Source organism: Solea senegalensis, linkage group LG5 (genome assembly GCF_019176455.1).
Source record: "Solea senegalensis isolate Sse05_10M linkage group LG5, IFAPA_SoseM_1, whole genome shotgun sequence".
NCBI lineage: Eukaryota > Metazoa > Chordata > Actinopteri > Pleuronectiformes > Soleidae > Solea > Solea senegalensis.
The window spans coordinates 11,602,525-11,616,014 of NC_058025.1; the positions used below are offsets into that span (position 1 = coordinate 11,602,525).

Here is a 13,490-nt window from a genome sequence, read left to right on the forward strand (position 1 = left end):
CATTTTATTTTATCGTCATCATGTTTTTTTTCCTTCAGACCTGCGTTTAGTGTCGTCTGTCCCTTCCCTGCAATTTCCCCACCTTTCTCACTCTGAATCACACACCTGAGTGTTTGTTGGTTAGTGCCCTTGTTTGTATGTGAAGAAGTGTGTGTGCCTCTGGTGCCAAGGATGCAAGGATACAAGGATACAAGGAAGACATCCTTGTGCATGACCAGAACATAAACACACTTTACTGTAAACATGTCTATCCATCTCCATCTGTGCCCATTTCCTGTTGCAAAGTTGTTGATTTGGTCCAGTGTGGAGATAAAGAACTGTGCTGTCATTATGATTTGGTTAAAAACTCATTTGCACAGTACATTAACGAAGGAGCTGCTGTAACATAAAGGAACAAAAAAGAGATCTGATTGAGTTTAGGGCTTATTCAGAAAATACACAACATACACAGATTTTTTTTTTATAGAAAATGCTTTATTATTAAATAAATAAATACTGCACCCTTGAAAACACAATAATTTAGGACATTTTCGTTCAAGGTTTTCATGGCTCTTAAGGAATGCTTAGAGGATGTCTGATACAGTTTTTTTTATGTAATTCTCTCTTCCAGCTAGCCCCGCACACACACACACACACACATTTTACTCCTCAGCTCAGTGTACTGAGTCCATCTGTCAGTGAGGAGAACAAATCACAGTATTGAAAAATGTGTGTGATATTTCAACCCTCCCACTCACACATAAACAGCTAAGTTCTGGAGCATCCACACACACACACACACACACTCAGATCACCTCTTTTGCACTGCTGACTTGGTTGTGACATACACTGTACATCATTTACAATATTCCACAGTCCGGTTGCACTCAGAGCGTCGCTCTACTTGGACGTCCTCGATAAACACCTTTTACTACACCTCTGTACATGATTACGCTGGTGCCAGCCCAGCTTTTGACTTTACTTTCCAATTATCCCTCTTTTCCACCCCCCACCCCCCCAAAACATCTGGGGTTCACATTCGTACCAACATAACTCAGCCCTTTCTCTCGTAGAACAATTGACAAAACAAATCAGCCCTTTTCAATCCACTGTTATTGTGCTACATTTCTTTATCTCTATTCCGTCCAGTCTCTCGTTTTCCCCCGCGCCTCTGCTGAGTCACAAAGGTGCAGCAGTGGAGGAATATTCATTCACTTAGCACAAGTTCATCTTTGGTCCCACCGGTCTTAGCAGATCCCGTCTTAATCATCATTCCGCTGGGACACAGTGCGTTGGATGGAGCGTTACTTCACACGATTCCGGGACGTGTCCTCGTTGGCTTTAGCTGCACCTCTGCAGCAGCATGTTGAGGGAGTACACCATGCGATCACGCAGATCGGTGGGGCAGCCGCACGTCAGCAGGGAGCTGAGTTTGAAGGTTTTTGAGACGCGGTCCTCGTTGATGTATGTCAGCATGTACTCGTCTTGCTGGCAGGACAGGATGATTTTGGTGTGGTCGTGGTAAAAGTTGACCTGTGGAGAGAGGAGGGATGTGTTTTTAATTAGTTTGCGCACCACGGATCTTTGATCAAAGATAATGGCAGGCTGTTCCTTAATATTAACGCAGCGGTTTATCCTCTCAAAGCAAACCCAGCAACAGCAAATGTTTTCTATGATAGTGTGTGTGTGTGTGTGTTTACCTGGAATGTGCCATCGTTAAAGAGCATCATGAGGGCGCGGTCGGACTTGAGCCATTGCAGCAGGTAGAGTCTGGGCATGTGTGCGTCTGTCATACTGCCCAAATCCCCGCCCTGAGAAAGCAGAAGAGGCACACACACACGCACATCAGAATCAGACATGCCGCAACTTGAAAGATGCTACTTCAAATCCTCCCGGCGGGGTTGAAAGACAAAAAAAAACAACAAGGAATGAAAAGGAGGAGTGAGGGGGGAGCAGAGATATTTACTTACATCCATGAGGTTTTCCTCCATGTAGTGAGAAAAGTACTTGAGTACAGTCACTTGGCCCACAAAGTGTTCCGGAACCTCACAGGTGGGGAAAACAGAGCACTGGCCCAACTCTGCATAATAATGGATGGTCCTGAAAATATACAGAGGATAGAGTTGGGAATCCAATCAAAACAAAAAAAAAAACATAATGTACACTGATGTATTGATATAATGTAAGATAAAACAAAAAACAAAAAAAACTGATTTTCCAAAGCCTAATCTTATGTAACACTGCAAGCTTAAACAAGCAGTCTCCATTAAATATGATGATTAATAACTTTCAATGAGAAGGTGGAGTATTATGAAAGCATAGGGATGGTGCATACTTTCTGTCAGGCAGGAGGCTCATGTGAGTGCCATTGTTGAAGAGGACTCCCACGGTGTGATCAGACAACTGGTAGCCAAAGCCGTACTTGTTGGAGTAGTCCACCCATTTTGTCACCCACTGAAGGCTGCAGCTCGTCGAGCCTTGAGGAACGTCGTCTGCTGCAGGCCGACAACACAAAAGATTAGATTAGAAAACAACTTAAAAAGAGATGTAAACAATTGGCATAGCTACACAGAACTCATGTCACGATTAACTAAGGAAAAGAAGGAGTGTTTTTCATTGATGATCTTGAATTGTTTCAACTGCATTTCTGTCAGTGTAGCTATTTTATGGCTAAATACAGAGGTGCAGCCTTGCAGTTTAATATGGAATTATCTTTAATATGCATGAGTCATGATTTTTCAACAAACTGACTCACCTTTAGGCATATTCTCCAAACATCCCCTCAACACGCTCGCAACAGTCTCGGCCACACTGCCTGTTGTGTTGTCTTCCAGACCTTCAGTAAAAACAGATCATTCAGAATGGGTCAGTACAAGATAATGATGTGGTCTAGCTCTTATATCAAACCACTCTGTTATTCATGTGCTTATTTGAATTTCCTATGTGTTCTTTACGCTCACTTAAGGATTGCATAAGATCCGTTCACGTAACACCGCCATCGTTTGTCTGCGAGTGCGTACGTGAGGACCGAGGGTGGTAAACTCACATTCACTGCTGCTGCTGCAGCTCCCCAGACTTCCCCTTACAATCAGACGGATGGTGTCTTGCGTAGCTGGAGACTGGCTCTCTGTTGCCAGGGCAACGTGGCTCTCTGCAGATGGCGGAAGTAGACTTCCATTCTGGAGGTGAGAATCAGTGACGACAGGATTTAGAGTCTGCGAGTTTAGATCATCTCTTCCTACTATGACTCACTGGTTACCCACAGATGCAAAGTGGTAGACTTAAAGGATCTAAAAGAGTGCTTGCTTGGTTCAAAGTTTCAGTATAGCACCAGAGTGACTCATTAGACTCCAACACATATCTCAAATCTATCCACTGAATGCCTAAATGAAAGACCACACATTATCACTTTACTATTGTGTATATACACTATTTTGGTGCTGAATGAGTCATCTCTTACCTCAGAAATCTTTTTGCTCTGTTGCTGGCTGATGACAGTTCTCTCCAGGTCATGCTGCAGTTTGTAAATCTCCTCTTCCTCTTTGGTTAACTTATCTGTCAAAAACAATAATAGCACAAAAATCAGAGCGTGGCAGCAGCTGACTACACTTCATCAGAGCCGGTGCAGAATCAAATGTGGTGAGTGGTGATTCAAGTGGCGCATTCAAGCCCTAATGGGTGCCTCTAATACTCACTCAGTGTTTCGTAGTATTTGACCTTGTCTCTCTTCCCACCAAAGAGTGCGGCAGCAGCTTTCTTGAAGAAGCTCTTGGCTGGACTGGAGACGTGGAAATCTGGAGCTGAATGGCAACAGCTAGCCGGCAGACGCTCTGGACTGAAGCCCTGTTTAGAGTGAAAGTGGGTCAGTGTGTGGCCGGTGGTCACTGTTACACTCCTACGCAGTGCTGTTTACACGGACTGACAGACTGGGACAGACAAACGGTAAGGAGGGAACTTCGTCTAACCTGTGTAAAGAAGTCATGCCTCAGAATGAGATCCAGGTTGGGTCTGTCCTCGGGGGTCTTGGCGAGCAGGCTGGCAATTAACTGCTTAGCCTGTGGTGACAGGGACGAGGGCAGGGAGTACCGGGCCTCTCTAATACACCTGTACGTTTCCTTCAGGTTGGTGGTTTCAAATGGTGGTCTGCCCAACAACATGGTGTACCTGAAACATAACAGGCCGACGTAAGTTCATTTTCATCAGTCAAAATATAATAAACTGAATAACATGCTTGCAAATGTTGCAAAAAATGAATAAATGTATGTTGAGGATATTGGTCATTAATATTAGTTCATATTTAATCCCATTATTAAACCCTTTGAAGTTCCCTAATGATGAATTTATGGTTATCCGACTCACATGACACAGCCAAGGGCCCAAACGTCTGATTCACAGCCGTGGCCCTGCTTGTTTAGCACCTCGGGGGACAGGTAGTTGGGAGTTCCACAGATCGTCTTCCTCCTGTTTCCCGCCGGCTCCAACTTGGCAGCCAGACCAAAGTCCCCGACCTTCAGCTCCATGGACTCGCTCACAAAGAAGTTACCTGTGGGGACCAGAGGAAATGAGAAGATGAGCACCTGATACCCGACTTAAGATCAAAGGCTAAGGCGTTGATTTAAGAAAAAAAAACTAGAGGACAAAGTGGGCTGGCATCAAAGATTGTCTCAGTACTGTAGCGTGTCACTGCTGCAAGAAGAGTCCTTACCAAGTTTCAGGTCTCTGTGAAGGATTTCTTGTTCGTGCAGGTACTTCAAACCAGACACAATCTGCCTCAGATAATAACGCACCTCTGGCTCAGTGAGCACCTTACGAACCTTAAGGATATGGGCTAACGACTGCAAGAGACAAACAAAGGGAAGACGTCAGTGTTAAGAGCTGCTTACAGAAAAACATTTTGCTTTTTTTGAATTATGTAAAAAAACATCAACATCAAAATGTATTTAACACAATGGTGGTAGGAGCAGACTCACTCTCCCTCACTGATTTTGGGTGCAATGCAGATGTAATCCAAATTCTAAACAGCACTGGGCAGGATAACATACAGTAGTCAAAGCATAGTGTGGTGAATTGTACTTACTTTTCTACTACAGTATTCCAACAGGATGTAGATGTTCTCCTTGTCCTCAAAATAGTGATAAAAGTGCACTATGTGTTTGTGGTGCAGTGCTCTGTGCAGCTCAATTTCTCTGTCAATCTAGTGAAGGGCAAAAACAAAAAGGTCAGTGACACGGACTGATGAGTGATGGTCATACGTGCACTAAAGTTAAACACCAGTGCGCACAGGCACAGGCGCGCTTACCTTCTCCCGTTGGTGAGGTTTGGAGACGCGCGCATGTGGAATGATTTTGGCTGCGTAAACTTTGCTGGTGGAGAGGTCGGTCATCTCGTAGCATTTAGCGAACCCTCCCTGGAAATAAGAACATCGGTTAACACAAATCTGTTGCTTTGACTCTTCTGGGTTACGAGGTAAAATCCAGATTACAAGCGGGCGCTACCTTTCCCAAAACTTTTCCACGGCAGTAACACTTCCCCGTGGCAGGATCGGTGATAATCCTGGACATCTCCGAGGGCGCACTGCGCTCATCCACTCTCTTTCGGCGAGGCTCGCAGGATCTCTGCGTGGACTCACACATGCTGCTGCTGCTGCTTGTGGTGGTGGTGGTGGTGGTGCTTTGTTGGGACACGACACTTCTCTGTACTTCCATTAGATGCTCTCTGTTAGTTTGGACTCAGAATGAGATCCGGAGACTCCGTCTGGGAGCATTTATACTGTGGCAGCCTTCCTCCCTCCCTCCCTCCCTCCCTGCCCACCCGGTTGTCTGCCGCCCTCTCTCTGACGTCACGAAGTGAAATGAGAGAATGAGTTCTGCCTGATATTGACAAACCTTGCATGAACCCGGTGTTGATCACATGACATGTAATCAGGAACAACGTGTGAAGTTCATGTTATCCACTATAATTCAAGATTATTTGAAGCACCAGCCGCAGACCATAATAATAACAATAATAATAATAATAATAAACGGAGATATTTTTTTTCACATTTGTTCCTGGAACTCAGGACTCAGTTTCATGGACCTTTTAAATGTTGGGCAAAATCTATTTTACAGAATGTTAAGCTTGGTGCATTTGACTGACGACATATCCACGATGCAGAGGAAATACACTCTGTATTCTACTCAGGTACATGTCCTCTGGTGTTCTTGCACCAAACTCAGTTTAGAGCACCAGCACCCTCAGGTGGAAATTTTGGATAGCAATGCACTCACCGGCCACTTTATTAGGTACACACGACACCTGAGTGAGTTACCACATTGGCTCTTATTAAGCAGTTGAACAGGTATACCTAATAAAGTGGCTGTGGTGGCCTATTAACTAATAGAAAGGTCATATCTATCTGCAGATACTATAACAATACAGACTTGGTGATATGAACTAGACAGATGAGCACAATCCATTTAAATGTCTATCTTCAAGCAACTATTTGAATTTAAGCCATTCACAGTTCATGGGAAAAGTAAATGTGGGTTGCACACATAACTGTGGTTGCCCATCTACTGAGTTACATATAACCATATGAGCCACAAGGGTCAGATAATGCAAATAACAGAGAATAATATTCTAACATCTGTGAGGTGGCTGTGCATAGAACAAAAATCACCTCAAGCATCAGAGATCCATTAAATGCTTTTACATAGGCAGTGATTTAACAAACCACACATGAGTCAAACATAGCAGGCTTCTAATGAGGTGCGTTAGTGTGAATAAAGTTCTTACAAAGTGGAGTCACAACCATATCTTAAGCATCTGTGATCAGTGCAAAGACTGAACTAATACTGATTAGGTCTAAGTGCTCTAGAAATCATCTTGTCGAATAAGGAGTCCCTTTCATCACTGCACTGCTTTTCCTGTGCTATGGCTTTAAACGTCACCTTTTAGTTGATTCCCGGTGTCTGTGGGGTTGTGAAAACAACAGATCAGGGTAAAAAAAGAACCCAGAAAGACTGCCACACCACTGTTCACTGTGCGCTCACACTAATTCTTAGGTGTGAGCGCACAGCGTCTATGTCATAAGCAAAAGTCTGGTCAAGACCGGAGCCCACAGACAAGCGTTGAGGCCAGTTGGGGAAAGGAAAACGACACGTGATTACACGTGCATTGCCGGGAAGCTCTTTCAACAGCTTTTCACCGAGCACTCCCATCTGTAAAGAAGTCAGAATAGGCTGCATTAGTCAGTCAGCAATCAAATCTTATATGTTTTATACAGCGTGACTAATTCAGCTTTAAGTGACGGGTGAGAAACAGAAGGAAAACTCACCACTCCTGGAGCGAGGAAAGCAGTCACGTTGTTGTATGAAGACAAATCAGTCTGTGACAGACACGAACATGATGGAGAATCAACTCTGATCAGGATTAAGAACAGCAAGACCTTTTTTTTTTAAGTGCTCACCTTCCAAAAGTCTTTTTTGACAAAGGTTGCTTGACTGGAGGGAACACCTGTCCAGAGAGCCTTGCTCCTGGCATAGGCCACTAATAAAGAGTTAATCTCAAAGCCTGTACACTGGAAACCAGCAGAGGAGGCAGCAAACACCTGCAAAGTATTTACAGCATATTAAAACTTTTACTTATTACACATGCATAAAATAAGAAATGCATTCATTTATCAAAACATATCTCTTGAAAACATCTGATTTACCTATGTAAAATAATACTGAGTGTGTATTTGTATAGCACTTTATAGCCTTGATGACCAGCACCTGTGCTGCATTCACTTGCACTGTTATACAGCACATCTATGTGCCATTCAAATGCTGACGGCAACGCGAGGTTAAGTGTCTTGTCCAAGGACACGGTAGACTAGCAGAGATGGGAATCAAACTCTAAGCTCTACCACTTAGCTACTAGTCTGTAACTTAATGGAATAGCAGTAAAAACAGTCAGACATTTCTTATCTTATCACAGTTTATACATCAGTTTATACATTTATACATACAGCGAGTCTTGGTATAAACACTTTGTGAAACAATGCTACAGTAAACACCGTGATAGTAAATGATTATGTAGGTGTTGGACTGATGTTTGAAAAGTTGGCTGTAAATTTTAGTGGGTTTTTAATAAGTTTGTTTTGAATGTAGACGTAGTTGTACTTTTTTGTGGAAAAGCGACAGCAAGCAAAACACTGTTCCAAGTATTTTCATTAAGTCATTAGTAATTAAGTAAATATGCACTGGTGTCATCTTACTGGTGCCCGTTTGAAAACTAACATTTACACTCACTAACCAGTCTTCCATCTCCCGATCCCAGATCTACTAAGCGACCCGTTCGTCCTTCAAGCAGCTTCATAGTGTTCAGCGTCTGATTTTTACTGGAGGGCAAATAAGGCACCTGGAGCAAAGAACAACACGCAACAAGTTAAAGTTAATGCCTCTAGTTCGTCTTTCACAGTCCCCAATAATAAATCCATCATCTTCAACTGAAAAAGAGAAATAGCATAAATACTGCAGTATCTGTTTACAACGGTTAATCCCAATAAGTGCAGCGACTATAACACTGAATCTGATCAGTGCAACAATATGTCTGAATAATAAATACAGCCCTCTCTTGTATTCCTAGCTAAAGCAAACTGGTTTTGATATGTGGTAATGTTTACTTGTCTACTTCTAATTATAGCTAACAGGTCAGAATAATCAAAGCAGAGGAAGAACATTTCTGACTTCAGAAAAAAGCCTAGATTTGCTTTGAATTTCTATCTATAACAGACTATCTGCACAAAATGCCCAATAGATCAATGTAATGTAGAAGATGGTGCAGTTACCCATTAAAAAGAATCACTACTGTAGACTTACCCTTTGTTCTTTTCCCACATATGTTGCTATAGCTTGGAGAACCATGCTCCAAAATAAGCAAATTATTGTTAGTGTGCAAGTTGGGTTTCATCTCCGCTTATTGTCTTTGATTTCAGACAAATTTGTCTGATTTGACAAAGACGGAAAAAAATTAAAATAAATAGGTGTTAGGCACCTTGAGACTCCACGGGATTTTGCGAAAGCCAGGCACTGCAAAGAGACTCCAGACTCCGTACAGTCCTGTGAACAGAGCACCGGTGCAGGCTGAAAATACAGGATTGGGTCTGTTGTTGAGGAGGATGCTGCCATGGTCTTGCAGAATTAACTCAATACTGTCCTCCATTACATGCTCCAATAAATACTAAAAAAAAAATAAAAATACAGCACAAAGATTTGACGTTGTAAAGTCACATTTTTTATCATTTTCTTTCATCCAAACAGATGCTGAACCAGATAAAAGACCCATTGAGATCAAGATCTCTTTCACAAGGGTGACCTGGCCAAGAAAGGCAGCAGCACACATCACAGTTGAATAAAAACAGGAAGGTAGCAACTACAATACAAACATGGAAATACAAGAGTACAACTAGACAAACAAAGTGCAAGAGTTGTGGTCACAGTAACAATTTAAGAACACAGGCACTGTTCAATGGATTTCTGTTGTCTGACTTAAGATAGAGCGGAAAGCTCCCAGTAAAATAAGAGCTTGTAATTTAAGTTTTTATCCCGGTGGACTGTGCTGTATATAAAGCACAGTCCACCGGGATAAAAATAACCCTGTAAACAGATGTAGTCAGTCTGTGGGGATATAAAAGGAAAAATATTTCTCTGTTAATGATTGCCAGGAGGTCAAGTTCAGAGTATTACACAAGCAGAGCACACTTTTCCAACAGCAGATGGTGCTACTGAGGACTTTTCATGCACAAACCTTCTAGAAGTTTGTGTTTACAACACAAGGATCACGTAACACGGATCACAGTCCGACACTCAGTGAAAGCAGCAGTTTATGATCAGAGACATTAAAGCTCTTTACTCACATTCTCAGAGAAGAGGAGGTGCAGCAGTGTGAGCTGACTACAAAGAAGTTCAAAAGGACAGGAAGTCAGGTAACCCAAAAGTAAAGCAAATACTTCAAAATAAAAGCTAAGCAGATAGTAGAGAAACAAATGATGGATGGATGGATAAAGCAACCAATCAGGAAGAAGGGAGAGTGAACATGGGATCGTCTTAGGAGGGGTTATTATTGATAGCCAATGAAAAGGAAAAGTGGGTTGTCCACGTTTTGTTTTTTTTACCCATAGTGAGTCCTTTTTCTGTTGTAGGCTTTGTAAAAGCTATGTTTAAAGCTTTATGTAGGAACAACAATATTACTAAAGCTTCAGAGGAAGCAAAACTTTAATGCCAGAGGGTGCACCCTATAAAATGGCTAAAACCAGCAAGTTGCTTTCACAAGCAACTACAAAAGGTATTTCATGGTTTTCAAGGTATTTCATGGTTTTACAAGGGTTTCAAGGTATTTCCTGGTTTTACAAGGGTTTCAAGGTATTTCATGGTTTTACAAGCAACAAAAAATTATGCTTTTAGGTTTAACATTTCAGGGGTTTTACAAGGGTTTCAATGTATTTCTGGTCCTGTTCTCTCTCTCTTCTGTCTCTACCTCCCTCTTGTCCTTTGTCTCCCCCACCGCTGCCCCCATTTTTCCTATCACCCCAACCGGTCGAGGCAGATGGCCGCTCATCTTTGAGTCTGGTTTCGTCAGATTTCTTCCTGTTAAAAGGGAGTTTTTTTCTCTCCACTGTTGCCACTAGTGCTTGTGTGAATTGTTGGGTTTCTCTTCTCTCTTTAAATAATTAAACTATACCTAAGATAAACTGGAATTACTGATAGAAATGTTTATCGCAGCTAAGTCACACAACAACAACAATCCATGCATCCAAACACTCAGTTCAGGACAGAGTGAGAGTAGTCAGCGTTTGTTTGTCATTGTTGTCTGCGTCATTCATGTTGCAAATGTCCCCTTCTTTTGTGTCCGTCCTCTTTCTATCTTCCCCTTTTCCCATTGATGACCGTTCACAGTGTAGGGACTGTAATGAACTCTTCGCTGTGAACGAAGAGCAAAACTGTCCGACTCAGTCTAAGTTGTGGGACAGGACATATCAATGAGACGCGGTCTGAGACACACTTTGTCCATGTTTGCTTGATAAGGAGATGAGGAACGAGGAGATGAGGAAAGGATGATGGAGCAGCATCAGCCTCCGCAGGACGGAGACGATCACGTAAAGTTGCCCCAAGTTAATTTTCTGTTTTCATGCGTTCACAGAAACCAGCAGTGACACACATGGACTGGATTTCACCGACTGGACTGGATGTGATTTACCTGTGTGAGTAGACAAACAGATTAACTTCTATTTTCATTTGTTCTTTCTTTCCTTTCTGTCCTCTTTCATTGCTTTCCTTTTCCCCTTCCTTTCTTTTTTTATTCCTTTCCTCCATCCCTTCTTACATCCTTTATTACTTTCCATTTTACTGTCCCCTCTGTCACCATATTTCTTTTACTGCCACTTTTGTTATTTATATCTAACTTTCTTTCTATCCCTTCTCTCTCCCCTCTCCTTTATTTCTTATCTTTTTTTATTCAATGTATTTTTAGTGTTTGAAGAATAATTTTTGTATAAATTAATAGAAAACGACTCTTTTTTTCCATTGCTTTGAAAAGTCACCTGATTGTTGACACTTTAACTTCATTTATAATTCACACTTAAGTGTTGTATTGGGGGGAGTTCTGTCTTTTGGATTTGTGAACAATAAGTTAACTGTTCATTTTCATTTATTTTTTGGAATATTTTCTGGTTTCTTTGCTCCATAGAAAAAAAAATAAATTACAACAGAATCATTTGAGAACATCATTTCCAGGTTTGTCAAACACTGATCAATATGTTTCTACATTTCATGACATTTCATGGACCTAACTATGGCTCCATTCATTGAGAAAATGAATTGATTATAAATATTTCATTAACTGCAGCTCTACTACGGTGGCCTTGAAGTGCAAATCACCATCACAAATGGAAAAACACAACATTAACTGAAATGTAACAACCAGTTTCAGTTAATGTTCTTGTGTTTTGGTTGTTTTAGCTGACGTTTCAGTTGACGGTGTTTTCCTATTTGTGTTGATGATTTGCACTTCAAGGCCACCGTAGTAGAGCTGCAACTAACGATTATATTCATGATCAATTCATTCTCCATGAATGGAGTAATGGTTGGGTCCATGAGCCACACAGTCATGTATAGCTAACTGTATTTTCTTTCTTTTCAATTTGCTTTGCATGAAAACTGCTTTAATGAAAGATTCTGAATTAAACCTAATCCCACATTTATTTAATTTTTACTTTATTTTTCTACTTCTTTATAAACTTTTTACCTTTCTGTTTCAACTTATTTTATGCTGTTTTGTTTGACTATTTTCTACTTTGTATTTATGTCTCTGCGCAGCATCTTGAATCTGTGTGTAATCTTTTGTGTATACATTTACAAATGATCCAAAGTGAAAATAATGTGCAAACTTAAAATGGTTAGCTTCTGGTGTAACACTGATGTTTTATTGTCTTACCACTAATAAAATGGCTAATCACTTAAGGAAAACAACTTGTTTTCATTTATTTATTAATTTTTTTACCACCAAGCAAATCTCCTGGAACACAGATGAATATGAATTTAGCTGTCACTCAAAATATTTAATTTAGTAGAGTTAAAAACTAATTGAGTTAGCACTACTTAAAAATTAATTAATTTCAGCATTTGGATTTACAGCCATCTATTTTAAAAGCCTATGACTGGTCCAAAATACCTCTGATTTTCAGAAGAAACACAGACACCTGTGGTATAAAATGAAACTGCACTTTCATTGTGATTTTTTAAATATATCTATTTTTAGGTATTTATATGAATATAAAATTATATATTATGAAAACAATCCTTGACATTTTTGCTTCGTACAATAAGGTTATAAATTCAAGACCATTGTCTCACTGTGGAGACAGCAATATTGAACGTGTGCATTTCATAGTGCTTCATTTAAAAAAACAAAACGGCACTGGTACCAACCTCAAGTTCTGTCCTGTGTACTCACACATGAACATGACAGAAAATAAGAATAACTAACCCTCATGAGACACATTTAACAACATAACAAGTTAATTTCCGTAATTCAGTTTTTGTAACAATCCATGTAGCATGCATTACTGACCACAGTGCAGCCTGAGCGCCTTCTTTCACGGTGGGTCGTCTTAGAGTGTTGCTCTTCCTTCTTTGGTAAAGTGAGCAAACTTCCTCCCATAACTGCAAGCAAAAACAGGTTTGTTTTTTCAAATGGTCTGCTGTGGACGCCGAGTCACCATGGATGCTGGAGTGGATGCTGGAGTCACCGTGGTCCAAAGTTGCAGTAATATTTTTGGTTGCTGTCTTGCAGCAGGTTTTAAACTGACGGACAAAACATTTTTCACAAAGACTTTTGTGCAAAAGCCACAGTGATAATGGCTGCTTTGCACACAGTCAAGGTGGCATTTGTAGGCACTGGATCCTAAAATGAAGGCTCTAGAAGAGAATTTTAAAATTAAATTGTATTTTTAACATGGGAAAATGTTTAATCCAGTAGTAATTAAC

General features: G+C 40.9%; 2 protein-coding genes across 4 annotated transcripts; both read right to left on the reverse strand.

Moving 5' to 3' along the window:
* Window positions 1-620: 620 nt before the first annotated feature.
* plk2b (polo-like kinase 2b (Drosophila)) lies at window positions 621-5,724 on the reverse strand. Of its 2 annotated transcripts, none has more exons than XM_044027171.1 (14): window positions 5,475-5,724; window positions 5,279-5,386; window positions 5,057-5,173; window positions 4,685-4,814; window positions 4,339-4,522; window positions 3,945-4,143; window positions 3,675-3,822; window positions 3,440-3,534; window positions 3,026-3,158; window positions 2,735-2,815; window positions 2,315-2,471; window positions 1,950-2,079; window positions 1,680-1,790; window positions 621-1,512 (listed from the first exon to the last, which is right to left on the reverse strand). In XM_044027171.1, the coding sequence occupies exons 1-14, from the start codon at window positions 5,682-5,684 to the stop codon at window positions 1,321-1,323; spliced, it is 1,995 nt and encodes a 664-aa protein (XP_043883106.1). In that variant the 5' UTR covers window positions 5,685-5,724; the 3' UTR covers window positions 621-1,320. The 2 variants fall into 2 exon arrangements, with proteins under 2 accessions (XP_043883106.1, XP_043883105.1); XM_044027170.1 differs by having other exon boundaries at window positions 2,315-2,474.
* Window positions 5,725-6,655: 931 nt separating this feature from the next.
* si:dkey-190g11.3 (uncharacterized protein LOC567059 homolog) lies at window positions 6,656-10,110 on the reverse strand. Of its 2 annotated transcripts, none has more exons than XM_044026723.1 (6): window positions 9,863-10,110; window positions 8,826-9,065; window positions 8,260-8,364; window positions 7,430-7,570; window positions 7,298-7,348; window positions 6,656-7,181 (listed from the first exon to the last, which is right to left on the reverse strand). In XM_044026723.1, the coding sequence occupies exons 2-6, from the start codon at window positions 8,868-8,870 to the stop codon at window positions 6,999-7,001; spliced, it is 525 nt and encodes a 174-aa protein (XP_043882658.1). In that variant the 5' UTR covers window positions 8,871-9,065; window positions 9,863-10,110; the 3' UTR covers window positions 6,656-6,998. The 2 variants fall into 2 exon arrangements, with proteins under 2 accessions (XP_043882658.1, XP_043882657.1); XM_044026722.1 differs by having other exon boundaries at window positions 9,001-9,186.
* Between the last annotated feature and the right edge of the window lie 3,380 nt (window positions 10,111-13,490).

Excerpts from the sequence above, each read along its gene's own strand:
- plk2b (XM_044027170.1), bottom strand. The coding sequence starts at position 5,684 with ATGGAAGTACAGAGAAGTGTCGTGTCCCAACAAAGCACCACCACCACC. Across the intron at positions 3,535-3,674 it reads CAAATACTACGAAACACTGA|ATAAGTTAACCAAAGAGGAA; the intron begins GTGAGTATTAGA and ends TGTTTTTGACAG. Across the intron at positions 2,475-2,734 it reads TTTGGAGAATATGCCTAAAG|CAGACGACGTTCCTCAAGGC; the intron begins GTGAGTCAGTTT and ends GTCGGCCTGCAG.
- si:dkey-190g11.3 (XM_044026722.1), bottom strand. The coding sequence starts at position 9,168 with ATGGAGGACAGTATTGAGTTAATTCTGCAAGACCATGGCAGCATCCTC. Across the intron at positions 8,365-9,000 it reads AAATCCCGTGGAGTCTCAAG|GTGCCTTATTTGCCCTCCAG; the intron begins GTGCCTAACACC and ends TCTTTGCTCCAG. Across the intron at positions 7,349-7,429 it reads TCAAAAAAGACTTTTGGAAG|ACTGATTTGTCTTCATACAA; the intron begins GTGAGCACTTAA and ends TGTCTGTCACAG.